Genomic DNA, 15177 nt, shown 5'->3' with positions numbered 1-15177 from the left:
GAGCGCGGAGCGCGGCGGGGCCATGGCGGGGCCGGCCTGACCCGGCCCGACCCGACCCGCGCTCGCCGCCGCGATGTTGCCGAGTCAGGCCGGGGCCGGGAACGGCGCCGCCGCCGCGCTGGCCCGCGGCTCCGGGCTGGGCCGGTCGCCGGTGCCGCGTGGGGCGAACGGCGGCGGGGCGGCGGCGGGGGCGCCCGGGGGCCGCCTGGAGCGGGAGGCGCTGTACAGCGGCAGCGAGGGCGACTCGGAGTCGGCCGAGGAGGAGGAGCTGGGCGGCGAGCGGCGCGGCGTGAAGCGTGGCCTGGCCGAGGCGGCAGCGGCGGCGGCGGCGGGGCCCGCGGCGGGAGCGGCGGCGGCGGCCGCCTACGGCGGCGGCGGGGGCGGCGGGGCCGTGAGCGGCGCCAAGCCTGGGAAGAAGACGCGGGGCCGGGTGAAGATCAAGATGGAGTTCATCGACAACAAGCTGCGGCGCTACACCACCTTCAGCAAGAGGAAGACCGGCATCATGAAGAAGGTGCGGCCCCGCGACTACGGTCGGCAGGGGGTCAGCCTGGCCGGGGGTGTGGGCCGCGTCCCACCTGCCCCTGGGACCCCGGCCGAGCGCGGAGCGGGCCGTGCCCGGAAACGGCGGCGGCTTCCCGGTCCCGCGGACCGGGGGGGCGGCCCGGCACCAGCCCCTTCCGGGGGGCTGCGCGGGAGCCTCGGGCGGGAGCTGGGCGGCCAGGAGCGGGAACCCCCGCGGCCGGGGGATGTCGGTGTGCCTGGCGGTCCACAGACGTCTGGTATGCCTGGGGAAGCCCATCCCGGTGCAGCGGCCACCGGGGCCGCTCCACGCTGTGAGCCGTCGTTGGGTGTTTGGTGGCACAGCTGGGCTGCCCTGCCCCGCCAAGGGGCCCGGCAGGGCTGGCTCCTCGGGCCGCGGAAGGGACTAACGCCACGTCTCGGCCGGTCCAGAGTGCACTCCGTGGTTCCAGATGTGCAAAGACAGATTAGAAACTTGGGGGAATTTGTGGGCAATTGGAAGCAGCTGGCTCGCCTGCATCCCTGGTGGTGCTCATAGCATCTTCTGAACAACTGGGCAGTGCTGCACCCCAGCTGAGTTGGGCATCATGCACCCTGGGAAGGTGGGAATGGGTATGGGGTTCCACTGGGCACATCCTGGGTGTTTGGGATGTAGAATTAGGACAGCCTGTCTGTGGAAGCTTGTAGTGTGCAGTGATGGCATATGAAGAGTGTCCTTCCTAGTCCACAGGTATTCACCTGGGGGATGGTGCAGTGGTGCTTGGGTGCAGCTGTGCTCAGGACTGTGAAGCCTGAGAGAGGAATCTGGGTCCTAGTCCAAATGAAGTGTCAGTAAGGGGAACAAGGTAGCAGAGACATTGTAACATTGTTACAATGTAACAGACGTGTAGGCCCAGTAACATCTTTTCACAGAGGTGAGGAGGAGAGACATCCGGATGCGTCTGGAGAGGCGAGTGGGATTTCCAGAACGGAGATATTTCATTGTCCCTGTGTTCTCAGACTGCTCTACTGAGGGGACCACTCTACCTGCGGCCTCTTGGCAGGCAGCATCACCTAAGGGCATGCTAAAGGGGGTGGAGACACAGCTTGAGGCAGTTCAACCTGTACAGAACCAATCTTGGGTTGGTTTTAGAGGCCACAGCTCCTCTGGCATGACAGGAAGCCCGAGCTGGTGTGAGGAACAGGACAGACATGCTGGGAGTGCAGGGACATGCAGTGACTCTTGTCCTGCACTTTATGTTGTCCCTGTCACCTCTTCTGACTTCCCTGACTCCCTCTTCTTCCCTTGTGCTGCTGGCAGGCCTACGAGCTTTCCACGCTGACTGGCACTCAAGTCCTGCTGTTGGTGGCCAGCGAGACAGGCCATGTGTACACATTTGCCACACGGAAGCTGCAGCCTATGATCACCAGTGAGACAGGGAAGGCGCTGATCCAAACATGCCTCAATTCCCCGGACTCACCCCCACGCTCGGACCCCACCACTGATCAGCGTATGAGTGCCACGGGCTTTGAGGAGACGGACCTCACCTACCAGGTGTCTGAGTCGGACAGCAGTGGGGAGACCAAGGTAATGTTCCTGGGCACCCAATCAGAGTGCCTCTGATTCTCTCCTGTGCCAGGAGCCCTGATCATCCCCAGGCAGCTTAGGGAGCTGGGGATGGATCCCCTTTTGCTGCAACTGCAGTGAGCTTGTGCTGTGTGCTCTCGAGGTTGGCTCCTTGGCTGACAACAGTGGTGATCTGAAGAGGGAGGGAAGCGGGTGGCAGGTGTCCTGGTCCTGGTCTTTGCAGCATGGCTCCCCACTGGCCCAGCCCACCCCCCTGGCCAGCTTTCAGCACTGTTATCTCTCCCCAGGCGTCTCCATGCTCTCGCACTCATTGATAAAAATTTGATTCTGCCTCCATGGCCTTATAAGGCCTGGTTTCCCTCGCCAGAGTCCCTGGCAGGGCCCCTCACATTCCTTATAAGCTGCAGCTGTCTCTTGCTTTGGTGCTGTTTTGGAAGGGGGCAGGGAGGACATGGGGAATGGAAACATTTGGCTGGACAGACCATTTCTGCTCCCTGCCTGTTGTCCTTGCAGACACTGGCCATTGCCTGCCTGTGTTACTTGTGGCCTTTTGCTCAGGGTGGCCTGCCTGGGGGTGCAGAGTCAGGCAATGGTGCTTTTCTGCTGGAAGGGCTCTGTCTTATCCCTGCATTCTCTGATGCTGTTCCTCACAGCTGTTGCAAGAAAGCCGTCTCCTGTATCCCTCCTACTTCCTTTGCAGGCTGGTGCTTGGGTCCACAGGTACTTGGAGGTGGGAGGCAGGGAAGTTTGTGGTGCAAGGCTGGGATGACATGCTGAATTTGGAGTTGAGCCACAGCTTCCCAGATCTGTGTGCAGTGCCCTTGGGTGCTGTGAGTTAGAGCAGTCCTGTACTTGTGCCTGTGGCATGAGTACCGGGCTTGCTGCAAAAGTATCCTTCCAGGTGAACTGTGGCCTTGCTCTAGGAGCTCTCCAACCATTTATGTACAAGCCACAGTAGCATCCTTGCCATGCAGTAGCCATTAAACATTAAGCAGATAGAACCTTGAGATCTCTGTGGAATAATCACAAAGGTAGTGAGTGCAGCCCTGACATGTGCCCAGCATGTTGTCTGGGGCTTCAGGAGTGTTCAGCTGCCTGTTTTTATGCTATGACAGCACAACAGCTCTGGTCACAGTGCTGCTGGGTGCCCAGCAGCCCCTATTCCTCCATGGCCACTTCCCCACATGTGTGCAGTGCTGCACCAAGCACAAGCTTATTGCTGCTGAGCCCTGAGAAACATCAGCAGTCCCAGAGATCCCTGGAAACAGAGGAGCTGTGGTGGGCCAAAGTGTTCCTGACTGGAGACTCTGTGCAGGAGCCCAGAAGAGTCCTTGGGAAGGCTTCCTTCTGATGAGACCCCAACACCGGTCCTGGCTATCCCAGTCTGGCATGTCTTCCCTGAGTGCCTCTGATTCTCAGTGTGAGCTGTGTCAGCCCTTTCCAGTAGTCAGAGGAGCCAGCTATCACCAGAAATCTCTCCCTTGTGCAGCCTATGTTTGTAAGGACTTGTGTCTCTTGGGCTTCTCCTAGATGAAAAGACAAGTTCTGTGAGCATTTTGTAATGAGACAAATTACTTGTGCCTGGAGTAATTTGGAGGTGCAGGAAGCACTGTGCGTGGCAGCTGATCTGTCCCTAGCACGGGACTTGTCCACATCATATGCCTTTTAGATTCTTCTTGAAAGTACTGCTAATTAGCCCCAAATGAACTGTTCTCTTGGGGTGCACTTACTCTGCAGAGATCTTTTTATCACAACTTCTCTTTTCCCACTTTCCGATGCAACACTGCAAGCTCCATCCCAGTGGTAATGCTTAGTGTGAGGTGCTTTGTGGCCACAGCCAGCATTTGATGTGAGGCTGGAGGAGCTCTATGGCCCTGTCTTCTGCTTGATGTTCTGATTAAACCCACCCTGGCTTGCTGAGAGTTCCTGTCAAGGCAAGCCCTGGGGCTGGGGACAGTCCTACCCTGACCTTCCCCAGTCCTGCTGTGCCTTCTGCAGGCCTGGAAGTCTGCTTAGTGCTCTGGCGGAAATCAACCCGATTCAGATAGACCAAGAAGTCCTTTAGAATTAAGGGAGGGCAATGCTAGGCAGCTGGCATTTGCTGAGGGATGGGTGGTACACATGGCTAGGTTACACAGGTACCTCACTGGAGGAGGTGGCAGGAGATTCAGAACCTGGACGACTAGGTCCAGCCGCATAGGATGCTCTGAGAGGCTTCCTGGCCTTCCTGTGTGAACTCTGCTTTCCAGATCTCTGTGTGGACAAAACCTGCTTGTGTTCAGCTGCTGCAGCAGAGTTGGGAAGACAATGCAGCCAGGCTGTTACCTGCAGTCAGCAGCCTGCTGGCATTCCTCTGTGCTACAGCCAGCAGCAGCTATGAGACTCTCCTGGTGTGCCAGACCCAAACTGTCTGCCATGGTGCTGAGCTCAGACCACAACTGGGATTGGGGCATGCTGTATCCTCATGATGATACTGTTGTGCACTGACCTGTCTCATCTTTTGCAGGCCCCAAAGGACACTGTCCGTGTGCAGTCTCTTGGGTGTGGTTATGTGATCCACTCATTCTGTAAAGCAGTGATGTGGGTGTGGGCAGACATCTGCTGCTATGCTGCACCTCTCTGCTCTGTGCTTGTTCCCAGACACTGCTCTGCAAACTGAAGTTTGCACTGAGCTGTGATGGGGAATGGATATGCAGCAGGAATGGATATGGATCAGGAAGGGAATGGAGTTCAGGGCTGCTGTTCGCCTCAAGGCTTGTCCATGACCCCTTGGGTAACCTCTGCTGAAGGTGATCCATGGCTTGGCTCCTATTGAAGGCTGGCCTCATGCGTGTAGTCTGGGCTTTGCAGGGTGCTGGGGAAAGCCAAGGAGCCCAGTGTCACTGAGGCATCCCAGACAATCATGGGTATGTGGCAGCAGGTGTCCAATCCCAAAGCCTTTCCCAGCTCTCTTTCTGTACTGGGAGCTATTGATGCAGCCCAAGACAAACACAATAAAGATGGAAGGAATCCGAGTCTCCCTTGTGTCAGAACGGGGAGTGCAGAGATGGAGTATGCATGGTTCAAGCCTGCTGGCAACAACTCTCCAAGTACCTTTGCTGCTCTCATGATACTGAGGTTTGCCCTTATGCTTCTAGGGAGCCCTGGGAATCCTCTTGAGTAGAGTGCTGTGAACTTTTTGGGATGTCTACTCAAGCCCTGAGAGAATGGAGTGCCCTGGCTGCCTGGGGACTATGTCTCAAGGGTGTACTGCTTTAGAGCTATAGATGGGGATGTGGAACCCTGGCTTTTCCAACTGGGAACAGGATCTGTCCTGCCCCACTCTGCTCTGGCTCTTCAGTGGGCTGGGGAGCGCTCTGCCCTGTCACCCACATGGGGAGGGCACCCACAGCCTCCTGTGTCCCATGTGCGACGGCAGGAGTTTGTGGTTGAGCTAATGGAAAGTGCTTCTGCTGGGCTCTGCTCTTATCACGTGCCTCTTCTAATTTGGACTTCAGGCACTGCGGTGCCAAGGGTGTTGCTCTCCTCCCTCCCCAGGCCCTGGGGCACGACTGAGTGCCTGGGATTGGATCCCCCTGTCCAAAATGGGCTGCCTTCCCTTTTTTAGCTGTTCGTTGAGCTGTGAATTCCTTGTTCCTGGCAGCCTGACAAGCTGGGAACAAGGCTTAGCACGTGGGAGAGCTGGGCCCACCAGCCTGCAGTGGGAGGGGTGGGAGTGTGGCAGCCTTAACTCTTCCCAGGCCTACTGGCAGCTGTGGCAGGACATGGGGATGGCAGTTCCCTTGTGGCTTGTGACATGGTCTCCTGTGAAGCAGTGCATTCTTAGTGTGCTCTTGGCCAGATGAGCAGGGCAGGGGAGGAGCCATGGGGACCCTGGGTATTTGAAAGGGGATTTGGCGGACAGAGGCGTGTTAGGTGAAATATGACTGTTAGAGACAGCAAGGCTTGGTTGGTTTCTGCAGACCCAAGCCACATCCAGCTTCGTGCTTTGTGGCTGTGGAAACTAGGGTGTTATGTGCTCTGCAGCCTGGCACATGCATTCCTCCCTTGTTCCAGACCTGGCAGGCCAGTCTCAGAGGCTAGTGTTGGCCCAGCACAGGGCCCTTTCCCTGGTGCTCAGCTTCTCTGGCAATGCTGTCCTCAGGCGTAGAGCTCTGATGCTCCTTGCAGGACTGTGCTGTGTGCTGGCTGTAGCTGACACATAGGGTCCTTTGGAAGCATTTGCCTTGTGCCCGTCTCCTGCTAGTAGATTTGCAAATAGGTGCTTTCTACTGCCTTTGCTCTGGGAGATTTGTTGAGGCATTCCCCAGGGCCTGCCAAAGCTGCTGTCAGGTCTGGGTCTCCCTAGTGTCCAGGTTTGCCTTTGCTCACCTCTCCCTTGCTGCCTTCAGTGTACAGCTGCCTTTAAGAGCCAGTTCTCGGCTTGTTCTTGGTTGTGTGTTTCCTGCCTTAAGGGAAGTGCTGTGTGTTCCTGACAGGAGGCAGTGTATGCCTTTACGTCTGTCCCTGCAAGGACTGCTTTTACCTGTTGTGTGCCAAAAAGAGGCTATTCTCCTCTTAGATGTTTTGGGGACCCCTGGGGAGGGGAAGGGTTGCTTTTTCCCCTGATGCATTGCAGGGAAAGCTCTCAGGGGATCTGTGTGGCCCTGGGCTTGTATCCAGAGTTTATGCTGAACACTCACTAGCTCTCCTCATGCTGCATTATTGGGTACAGTCTCCTCATGTTTGTACAAGCAACTCTTCTCTGCTGCCCTGGCTCTCCTCCATGTGCTGGCAGCAGGCTATTGAGGGTATGGTTTGGCAAGGGGATACAACCTACAGAGCCTGATTTGGTGTCATGGGCAGATGTCTTATGGGCTGGTCTGAGTTTTCACCATCTCTCCTTTTGTAGGATGCACTGAAACCCGCATTCGCTGTCACCAACCTGCCGGGAACAACGTCCATCCAGACAGCCCCCACCACCTCAACCTCCATGCAGGTCAGCAGTGGCCCGTCATTCCCTATCACTAATTACCTGGCACCAGTGTCTGCCAGCATCAGCCCCAATGCCGTCACCAGTGCCAACGGGACAGTGCTGAAGACTACTGGAGCCAGTGCAGTGACGTCTGGGGGCCTCATGCCAATACCCACTGGCTTCACCCTCATGTCAGGTCAGTGCCTTTAGGGGCTGAGGGCTGCATCTGCCTGTCTCTGCACCTGGAGTATATGTTGCTGTTCTCTCTGGGGAAGAGGAGGCCTAGTGGCAGAAGGGAAGCAGAGTGGGTTGTTACTGTAAGGTGAACCTGGCTGAGATTCCTTGTCCAAACCCAGCCAGGCCAGTGGCTGGGGAAAGGTCATGTAGTGACTGTTTCCTTAGAGTGCTGCTAGCTGGCCCTGCTGCTGGGAGGTGGCAGGGAGCTGAGCTAGGACCCCAGGACAGCACCAAGAAGCCTGGAGGGAGTGAAAAGAGCTGGTGGTGACAAAGCCTTTCTTTCTCCCTCCTTTTGGCAGGTGCTTCCCTTTCTCCGGGGACCCCTACCATTCCTCTCACTCAGTTACAGCCGCACTCTCTGGCTCTTTCCAGCCAGCAGGGCCAGGTGGTCACGGGTACAGCTGGACAGCTGCAGCAGGCACAACAGACAGTCTTCCGCTTCCCTGCCAGAGCTGGAGGGCAGATCGTGTCGCTGACAGGTCAGCACTCGCTTCTCCTCCGCTTGCTAGAGGTGGGGGGATGGAGGCGTCTGTGCGGGTCCTGGTCCTGGCCACACAGCTGACCACTGACTGAGGTGGGAGCACAGAGGAAGCAGAGCACAGAGTACCCTTGTAGCTTCGGGGGAGAGATGGGAAGACAGGGCAGAGAATGCTTGATGTAGGCAGGAGCGGCATCCTGGGGGATACAGACCAAGGGAAGCGGTGGGTTTTCAGTCTCCTGCTCCAGGGTTTGGCCTGTGGCTAGCAAACACAGAGGAGACAGGTCTCCAGTGCAGCTGTGCTGAGGCTGAACTGTGGTGCTAGAATTGATGGAAAGATACTGCAGGGGCTCAGGTTCCCAGTGGCTACTTATTGAGTAGCAGCTGCCCTGGCTTTTGTGTTAGGGTCTGCAGTTAGTCACTGAACCACAGTGATTAGGGGGAGACACAGCGTGAAGGAGTGGTGCTGCTGTGCTTCCTTGTGTACATTGTCCTTTGTAGGAATTTCTTCTTGTGCTGAGTCAAGGCTCTCCAGGTGTGGTGCTGTGGCTGGACATGCTCTTGGCTGGAGTTTCAGAACAGGGTTAGGCTCTCCTTTGTGGGGCAGCCATCATCTGAGGACCAGCATTGGTATGACAGTATTTCTTGTGTCCTACCTGTTTGTGCCCAAGTCAACAAGTCTGATAGCATGGGTACTTTCTTGGAATGCTTAAAGCTCCCATGGGCCCTGGCAGACAGTATGAACCTGTGCAAGGGGTCTGGATTTCCCTTGTGATCTGGAGGAACTAAGAGAATAACTGATGTATGTCTCTCTCGTGTGATGTGTGGGAAGATGCCCCGTCTGAGCAAGGTGGACAGTGATTCCTGCTCCCTGACATCCCTTACTCTTCCCTCTGGAGACAGGACCTCAGCCTTAGGGGAGCTTTCTGTGCTAAGCTCTGTTTCTGGAGCTGAATTGCTTTGCAGTGAGTAGTCTGGGCCAGAGGCTGTGTGGCTGTGCCCCTGCACCTCTAGGATTCAATGACTTGAGGCCATGTGTTCTGTAATGCCTGTGTAGGGCACTGTGCTGTCCTTGAGGTCACAAGCTCTGAGATAGCAATGGCCTAGAGCCCTGTGGAGGATGGAGCTGATCTCCAGACTGTGAAGGCAGCAGAGCCCAGCTGGTTTGTGCATTTGGGCTCTTGCGGTTCTGCTTGGTGAAGCGAGATGATCCTTGCAATGCTGGCTGAGCATTGGAGAGGCATATGCTGGGCCCTCTCCTCCCAACATATTCTGTGCTGTGTCTTGGTGGGGCCAGGAATGGTGAGGAGGCCCCAGATGTTCTTGAACCATGCCTGGAAGTTTGGCAAAAGCTGTTGTGGCCAGTTCTTTACTCTCTGGAGCTCTGTGGGCCAGCTACCTTCTTGGCCTGTGTGCCAGGAAAGAGCACATTTTGGTTTCTGCCACATGCTGCTTTTGTCTAGCCTTCCCCAGTGCAGTGTCATGCTGTGGAACTGTATGCAGCCAGTGAAGGACTGCGGCGCTTTCACGTGGTCCAGAGTGCCTGTATCCCTGTGGAGCCACAGGCTCATGGGTTCTTCTTTCTCCCCAGGTGGTACCATGGCTCAGCAGGTCCCAGTTCAAGCGATCCAGGTGCACCAGGCACCGCAGCAAACGTCTCCCTCTAGCGACAGCAGCACTGACCTTACTCAGACCTCTTCCAGCGGAACAGGTAACCACCTTCTGTCTGCCTTCCTGACCACTGCTGATAACAACCCACACCAACAGACCTCATGCTTGCTCCCTGCCCAGTTTCCTTCTTCAGACCAACTCTATCCCAGCCTTTCTGACAGTTTCCCAGGTGTCTTGATCCCTATTGCCAGCTCCTGTGCTACCCCATATCTAGGTAGATGCTGCTGTGCCTAGGGCACCTTCCAAGGGATTTCAGAGCTTCTCCAGATACATCGCTAACTCTTACAGCATGGAGCTGGGAACAGGTTACCCAGTTCTCAGATGGTTTCTTAGTGAGGCAGCATTGCTTCACAAGGCATTGGCTCACATCTGCTTGAGATTTTTATTGTCTATGCAGAGGACATCTCTTTGTTGGCAAATTCTGAGTTCAGGTGCTTGGATGCAGGCTGAATCTAGTTCAACAGCTTTATTAAAGCTTCATCAGGGAACTTGAGATACAAGTTGAATTTAGTCCTGGGATGTTTGACTACTGTGCTTTTCTGCCCCTTCATACTCATGAAAGGAGAGGTTTGAGCTCTTCTACTTGATCTGTGGGACTTTTCCCCAAGAGCTTGGGAGACAAGATGGGTATCTTCATGCACCATGCCTCAGCACAGCGTGGCTGAGGGGTGCTGAGCAGGCATGTGAGTGTGGCAGACCCCTTTCATGTGGCTCACATGTAGTCTGTCCTGGTGCCAGTGACCCTCCCAGCGACCATCATGACGTCGTCTGTGCCAACCACTGTGGGTGGCCACATGATGTACCCCAGCCCACACGCGGTGATGTATGCGCCCACATCTGGCCTTGCGGACGGTGGACTTGCAGTCCTCAACGCTTTCCCACAGGCGCCCTCAGCGATGCAGGTGTCCCACGGCCAGGTCCAGGATCAGGGTAAGAGAGCTGTCTGGGTCAGTGCTCCCTTAAAGTGCACCCACATCCTGATTTTTCTCCTCTTGCATGTATTTATGCTGTATGTTACTTTCCAAGAATTTTCTTCTCAGCAGTCCTAGTGGCTGTACAAAGGCCTGGCAAGGGCGATGCTTGATGTGCACTTCTAGATCTTGCCGTTCTCTTGTGCAAAGGATTGCTTGAGCTCTTGCTGGGTAAAAAGGGTGAGGGATTCTGGGATGGGTGGCGTGTGGGGCAGGCAGCAGAGGGAGCTAGGAGACTCTGGAGAGGTTGTGTGGTTGCATGAGGGAACTAAACAGCATGAAGCCATGTGGTCAAGACTTGGATTGAGGACTTGTGCCTGCTTCTCCCAGCATCTGGAAAACTAATGCATGTGGCTTTCTTCTGGAATGCCTCCATGTATGCAGACTGGCAGCTTTGTCCTTGTGAAGCTCCATGGAGCTCAGAGAATGGATCCAAGTGGGGAGCACTGTTTAAGGGACAGTGTCATTTGTGCTTCTCTCTGTGGCAGGTGGCGTCCCCCAAGTGTTCCTGACAGCCCCATCAGGCACTGTTCAGATCCCAGTCTCAGCTGTCCAGCTTCACCAGGTAGGCACAGAGTAGTACTTGCAGGTGTTCAGGGGGTATTCTTGCTTTGCTCCTGCCTGCACATCCTTTGTGTACATGGGCAGACCTGGCTGGGTAGGGTCAGTCCTCAAGGTCTGGGAAAGCTGTCAGTGCCACCCACCTTTGGGTGATGCAGTTTTGTCCTCTATGGACAGGTGCCCAGGAGGGACAGTGCCCCCCTGGCTGCTGGCATGCATGGTGTCAGGGCATGCTGTCCCCCAGTTGGTCCTCCTCCCTTTTCTCTCTAGATGGCTGTCATCGGGCAGCAGAGCAGCAGTGGCAGCAGCCTGACGGAGCTGCAGGTGGTCAACTTGGACACCTCACACAGCGCCAAGAGTGACTGAGAGGCCTCTGCTGCCAGCCTTTTGTGATCTGGCTTGTCATGCCAGTGTCGGGGCTGGTGGCAATTCCTTCTCGTACAGACTGCACCAGTTATTTATTGTTGCCTTTTCACGTTTCCTTCATCCACACATGCACACACACACACGCACTCGCCCACCCCCACGCACACAGGCATGCGCGTGGGGCTGCAGAACCCACCTGGGGTGGAGCGGTGCTGGGGCCATGCAGGGCTTGGGGCGTTTGGATGCTGCAATAGCTGTGCTTGTCTCACGCCAGCCAAAGAAATTTGTCTCTCGAGGGGAGGATTGCTCTGCACTGTAAATAAATACTGCGGGCCATTCCCAGCTGAAGGCTCTGGCTCCTTCTGGGCTCTCCGAGTCACCTTGCCCATGAGTGTTTACTCTGTGTGGGGCTCAGCTCAGTCCCGGAGCCATCACGCAGGCGCATCTCAGAGCAGAGTGGGTTGAGGCTGTGCTGCTGGCCTCAGCAATGTGCCTTTGTGGGGTGACAGGTCCTGGCTGCAGCAACTCACCCTGGGCTCTGGACGGGAGAGAGGGGCCAGCTTGCATGTGCATCTCTGGGCCTGTGCGCCCTCCTTCTGGAGGGCAGGGCACAGCTGTTGGCACGTGGCCCTGTCCTCCTTGTATGCACTACAGTGAGCCCTCTGCCCTTAGTGCCTCCTCACTGGGCTGCCTGGCAGATTTTCAGCCTGATTGGCCCAGCCCCAGCGCCTGCCCTTGCACAGCTGAGGTGGTCTGTAGATGTCCAGGAACACAATGATGCCCTGGAGAGCTCCTCAGGGGCTCTGTGCTCTGCTCAGCCCTACACTCTCAGCCCTCGCACTGCTTGTGGACTCTATACACCCAGGGGAACGTGGCTGCATCCTTCTTACATGCCCCTGCAGCTCCAGCCGGCGTGTTCTAAATTTCTGTGTCTGATGCAAGGTGGAGAAACAACTCAAAATGTCAAAGGGAAGAGCCCAAGGGGCATTGAGCTGCTGGGCAGGTGCCAGGCTCTTCCTCTGAGCATCAGGGTGATCTGCAGGCCATCCTGGGCTGTGGAGGAACAGCTGTGATGCCTGTACAGGCTCAGCAAGGCTGGGGGGAGAAGGGCTGGAGCATGCTTGGTCCTGCATGGGAGTTGCTGTGAATGGCTCCGCTACCTAGCCCTGTCCCTGGAGGGAGAGTGAGCAAGTGAGAGAAGCTGCTGAATCCTTAGGAGAAGAAGCAGCTACTGTAACTTTTTTTTTTTTTTTAAGTTAAAGACAAAAGAAGCCTTGGAGAAAAAAAAAAAAAGAAAATTACTTTATTTTTCTAAGTGTTAAACTCAGTATTTATGTAATTCTTTAAGGAATAAAAGTTTGGCTCCTGTACAGTTTTAATGGGGTTTGTACCAGGGGGATGGGAGAGGGGTGGGTGGGTGGGCATGGAGGCAGGAAAGGGGCCTTGCTTTTGAGTTTGTATTGTAATCTTGGACATGTTCCTCAGCATTAGCGTTTAAGCCACACTCTTCATCCACCAGCATGTGCCAGGGATCAAGCTCAACTGAGTGGGATGCTTGTTTCCCACTTATCTATACTGAGGACTCATAATTCTGGGCTCAATGGGCAGAAAGCAAGTGCAGCAGTGGCTAGTTTCTAGAAGTGGGAAACCCATTCCTCAGGAGCAGGGGATTTGTAGCGTGCATGGGAGCCAGAGCTGAGCTGGGTTTTCTGATCACCCTGTTCACTTCTGGTCCAGGGACCTGCAGCTGTTCTGTCACTGCTCTTGATGTGCAGCAGTGCTGCCTGTGACTGTCTAAGGGATTTAGGCATCCCCACTCTTCCCTGGGTGTGGTGAGTGACCAGCAGTGGCTAATCCCTGTTCTCCATGCTTGCTGTGCGGGTAGCATCTTCTGAACCCCTAGCTGAAGATCTGGGCTGTAGATCCCCCTCTACAGCCTTTCTGCAGTGCACAGATATGGGCAGCTTCCTTCCAAGCTCCCTGTACAAAGAATTCCCAGAAGGGTCTTTCAGCCCTTGATCTGTTAACAGCCTGGGAAGGGCTGGTGGAGAGTTGGTGAGAGTGACATTGCATGCTGCCTCCCCTTAGTATCCTTGCTCTAAGAGTGATGCATACACTGCAGCTCAGAGCATATGGGAGTGCTAAGCCATGTCCCTTTGCTAGGTGTATGAAAACTGCTCAGTAATGCTTCCAAAGCAATCTGGGTACCTAGGAGTTCATCCAGGGAGAAGTGTGGGTTTGGGGTTTGCGTTGTCCTTTGCCCCAGCACGTCAGTGTGGCCTGGCTTTGCTCTGCTTTGCTTGTGCTAGTACTATGGAGCAGAGCTGTTGGGCCAGAATGGCAGGAGAGCCCCTGCTGCTACAGGGTGTCTGACTGTATCCCCTCCCTGGCTCCCCGAAGGCAACTGCTGGTTAAACGCTAATGGTGTATTTTATTTAAGTGCAGACTTGTAAGAACACTTGTGTATCAGGGATGAAATGGCATTTATTGTGTGGTGACATTTTTAGTTACTTTTACTGGCTTGAGGGGGGTGTGTGTGCGCGCGTGCGTGTGTGTGCGTGTGTGTGTACGCATAAGTGTGTTTGGGATTATTTTTTTTTCCCTCCAGTTTCCAGGGTTGTGTTTCTGGAAGGATGTGGAAGTAATCACAGTACTATGTACAGAGCTTTCTTTTGTATTAAAAAAAAATTACTCTTTCAATAAATGTTATCATTTTGTGCACAGATTTGGGATCTCGATCATTCTTTGCGGGAGGGGATGACACATACCTTAGGGGCAATGCATGGGGATCAAAGGCAGATTCCTGCCTCGGTCTGTTTACTGTCAAGGATGAGGGTCTGTCTGAGCCTGATGTGGCAAAGAGGGGTTCTCTGCAAAAGTCTCCATCCCTACTGCCTCCTGCACAGGTGAGACCCAACCACCTGGACTTCTACTCTGGGAGTCCCAGACCTAGTGCAGGACCAGAGGGGGCCTTTGGCTGACAGCAAGGCTGTGAGGGCTGTCCTTTCTGAAAGCTCTAGAACAGTGTTGGTGGTAAGCAGGGCATGGTGTCAGTCAAGAGAAGTAAAAACCAGGAATGAGGAGGAATGGGGAATTTTGAAAAGACTGTTAAATTCCCTGCAGAAAACTGCTATGAGAAGATACAGCAATATTCAAAATCCAAACTGGAGAGGCATGAAGTCAGGTCAAATGCAGATGCCTAGAAGCCAGGTCAAGGGCACATGGGGGCTCAGTAAAGTGTGTAAAGCTGTGAATGAAACCAAAAGGAAAGGGGCTCATTACAATCCTCAGGGCTGCTGGGGCAACAGTATGCCAGCTAAAAATGCTGCTATCTAGCATCAGATCCTGGAGCAGATACCAGTATGGTGCAAGGAAAGCTTAGCACTGATAAAAGTCTGTGTAGTGGAGACACAGCACTTTTCCTCACAGTGCTGTTTGGAGAAAATATGTCAGTGCAGCAGGAGAGAAGGTTGCACAGAAAGTGCTTAGGAGCAAAACAGCTCAAATGGCTCTTACCCCATTAGGAAGTGAGGTGCTTCACTTTTACAGGTTACACCACAGCTAGCCCCACGTGCAGCATGCCTACACAGGTGTGTCTTGTGGTTCAGCACCACAAACCTCCTATCAGCACAAGCAATCCCATGTCACTTGTGCACAGGGGGCTGTCTGTGACATATGGAGCAAGTTAACACAGACGTAATCTTTATTTTTAGGATAAATGACCTAATAAGCATAGAATCAAGAGCATTGGAGCCAAGACATAAGCAGGCCGTGTGAATACCACAGAAAACCTCTCAGTGTCACAAACAAGATGTCTTGGTAGTGAATGGGGAAGGAAAATGACATGTTA

At 54.8% G+C, this 15177-nt stretch overlaps 1 protein-coding gene across 3 annotated transcripts; it reads left to right on the top strand.

The window, feature by feature from the left end:
* SRF (serum response factor) lies at nucleotides 1–14052 on the top strand. 3 transcript variants are annotated; one of them, XM_032683608.1, is made up of 8 exons: nucleotides 1–514; nucleotides 1823–2089; nucleotides 6981–7239; nucleotides 7580–7759; nucleotides 9350–9469; nucleotides 10168–10359; nucleotides 10889–10965; nucleotides 11232–14052. In XM_032683608.1, exons 1-8 carry the CDS (start codon nucleotides 74–76, stop codon nucleotides 11325–11327), a joined length of 1632 nt encoding a protein of 543 aa, XP_032539499.1. In that variant the 5' UTR covers nucleotides 1–73; the 3' UTR covers nucleotides 11328–14052. The 3 variants fall into 3 exon arrangements, with proteins under 3 accessions (XP_032539499.1, XP_032539500.1, XP_032539501.1); XM_032683609.1 differs by lacking the exon at nucleotides 7580–7759; XM_032683610.1 differs by lacking the exons at nucleotides 9350–9469; nucleotides 10168–10359; nucleotides 10889–10965; nucleotides 11232–14052 and adding an exon at nucleotides 8260–8650.
* The last annotated feature ends 1125 nt before the right edge of the window (nucleotides 14053–15177 follow it).

Source organism: Chiroxiphia lanceolata, chromosome 3 (genome assembly GCF_009829145.1).
Source record: "Chiroxiphia lanceolata isolate bChiLan1 chromosome 3, bChiLan1.pri, whole genome shotgun sequence".
NCBI classification, from domain to species: Eukaryota; Metazoa; Chordata; class Aves; order Passeriformes; family Pipridae; genus Chiroxiphia; species Chiroxiphia lanceolata.
This window is presented reverse-complemented; position numbering and strand designations above follow the sequence as displayed.

Bases quoted from the DNA above. Each gene is read 5' to 3' on its own strand.
- SRF (XM_032683608.1), top strand. From the start codon at position 74: ATGTTGCCGAGTCAGGCCGGGGCCGGGAACGGCGCCGCCGCCGCGCTG. The intron at 2,090-6,980 runs GTAATGTTCCTG...CTCCTTTTGTAG, and splicing joins ACAGCAGTGGGGAGACCAAG to GATGCACTGAAACCCGCATT. The intron at 7,760-9,349 runs GTCAGCACTCGC...CTTTCTCCCCAG, and splicing joins GCAGATCGTGTCGCTGACAG to GTGGTACCATGGCTCAGCAG.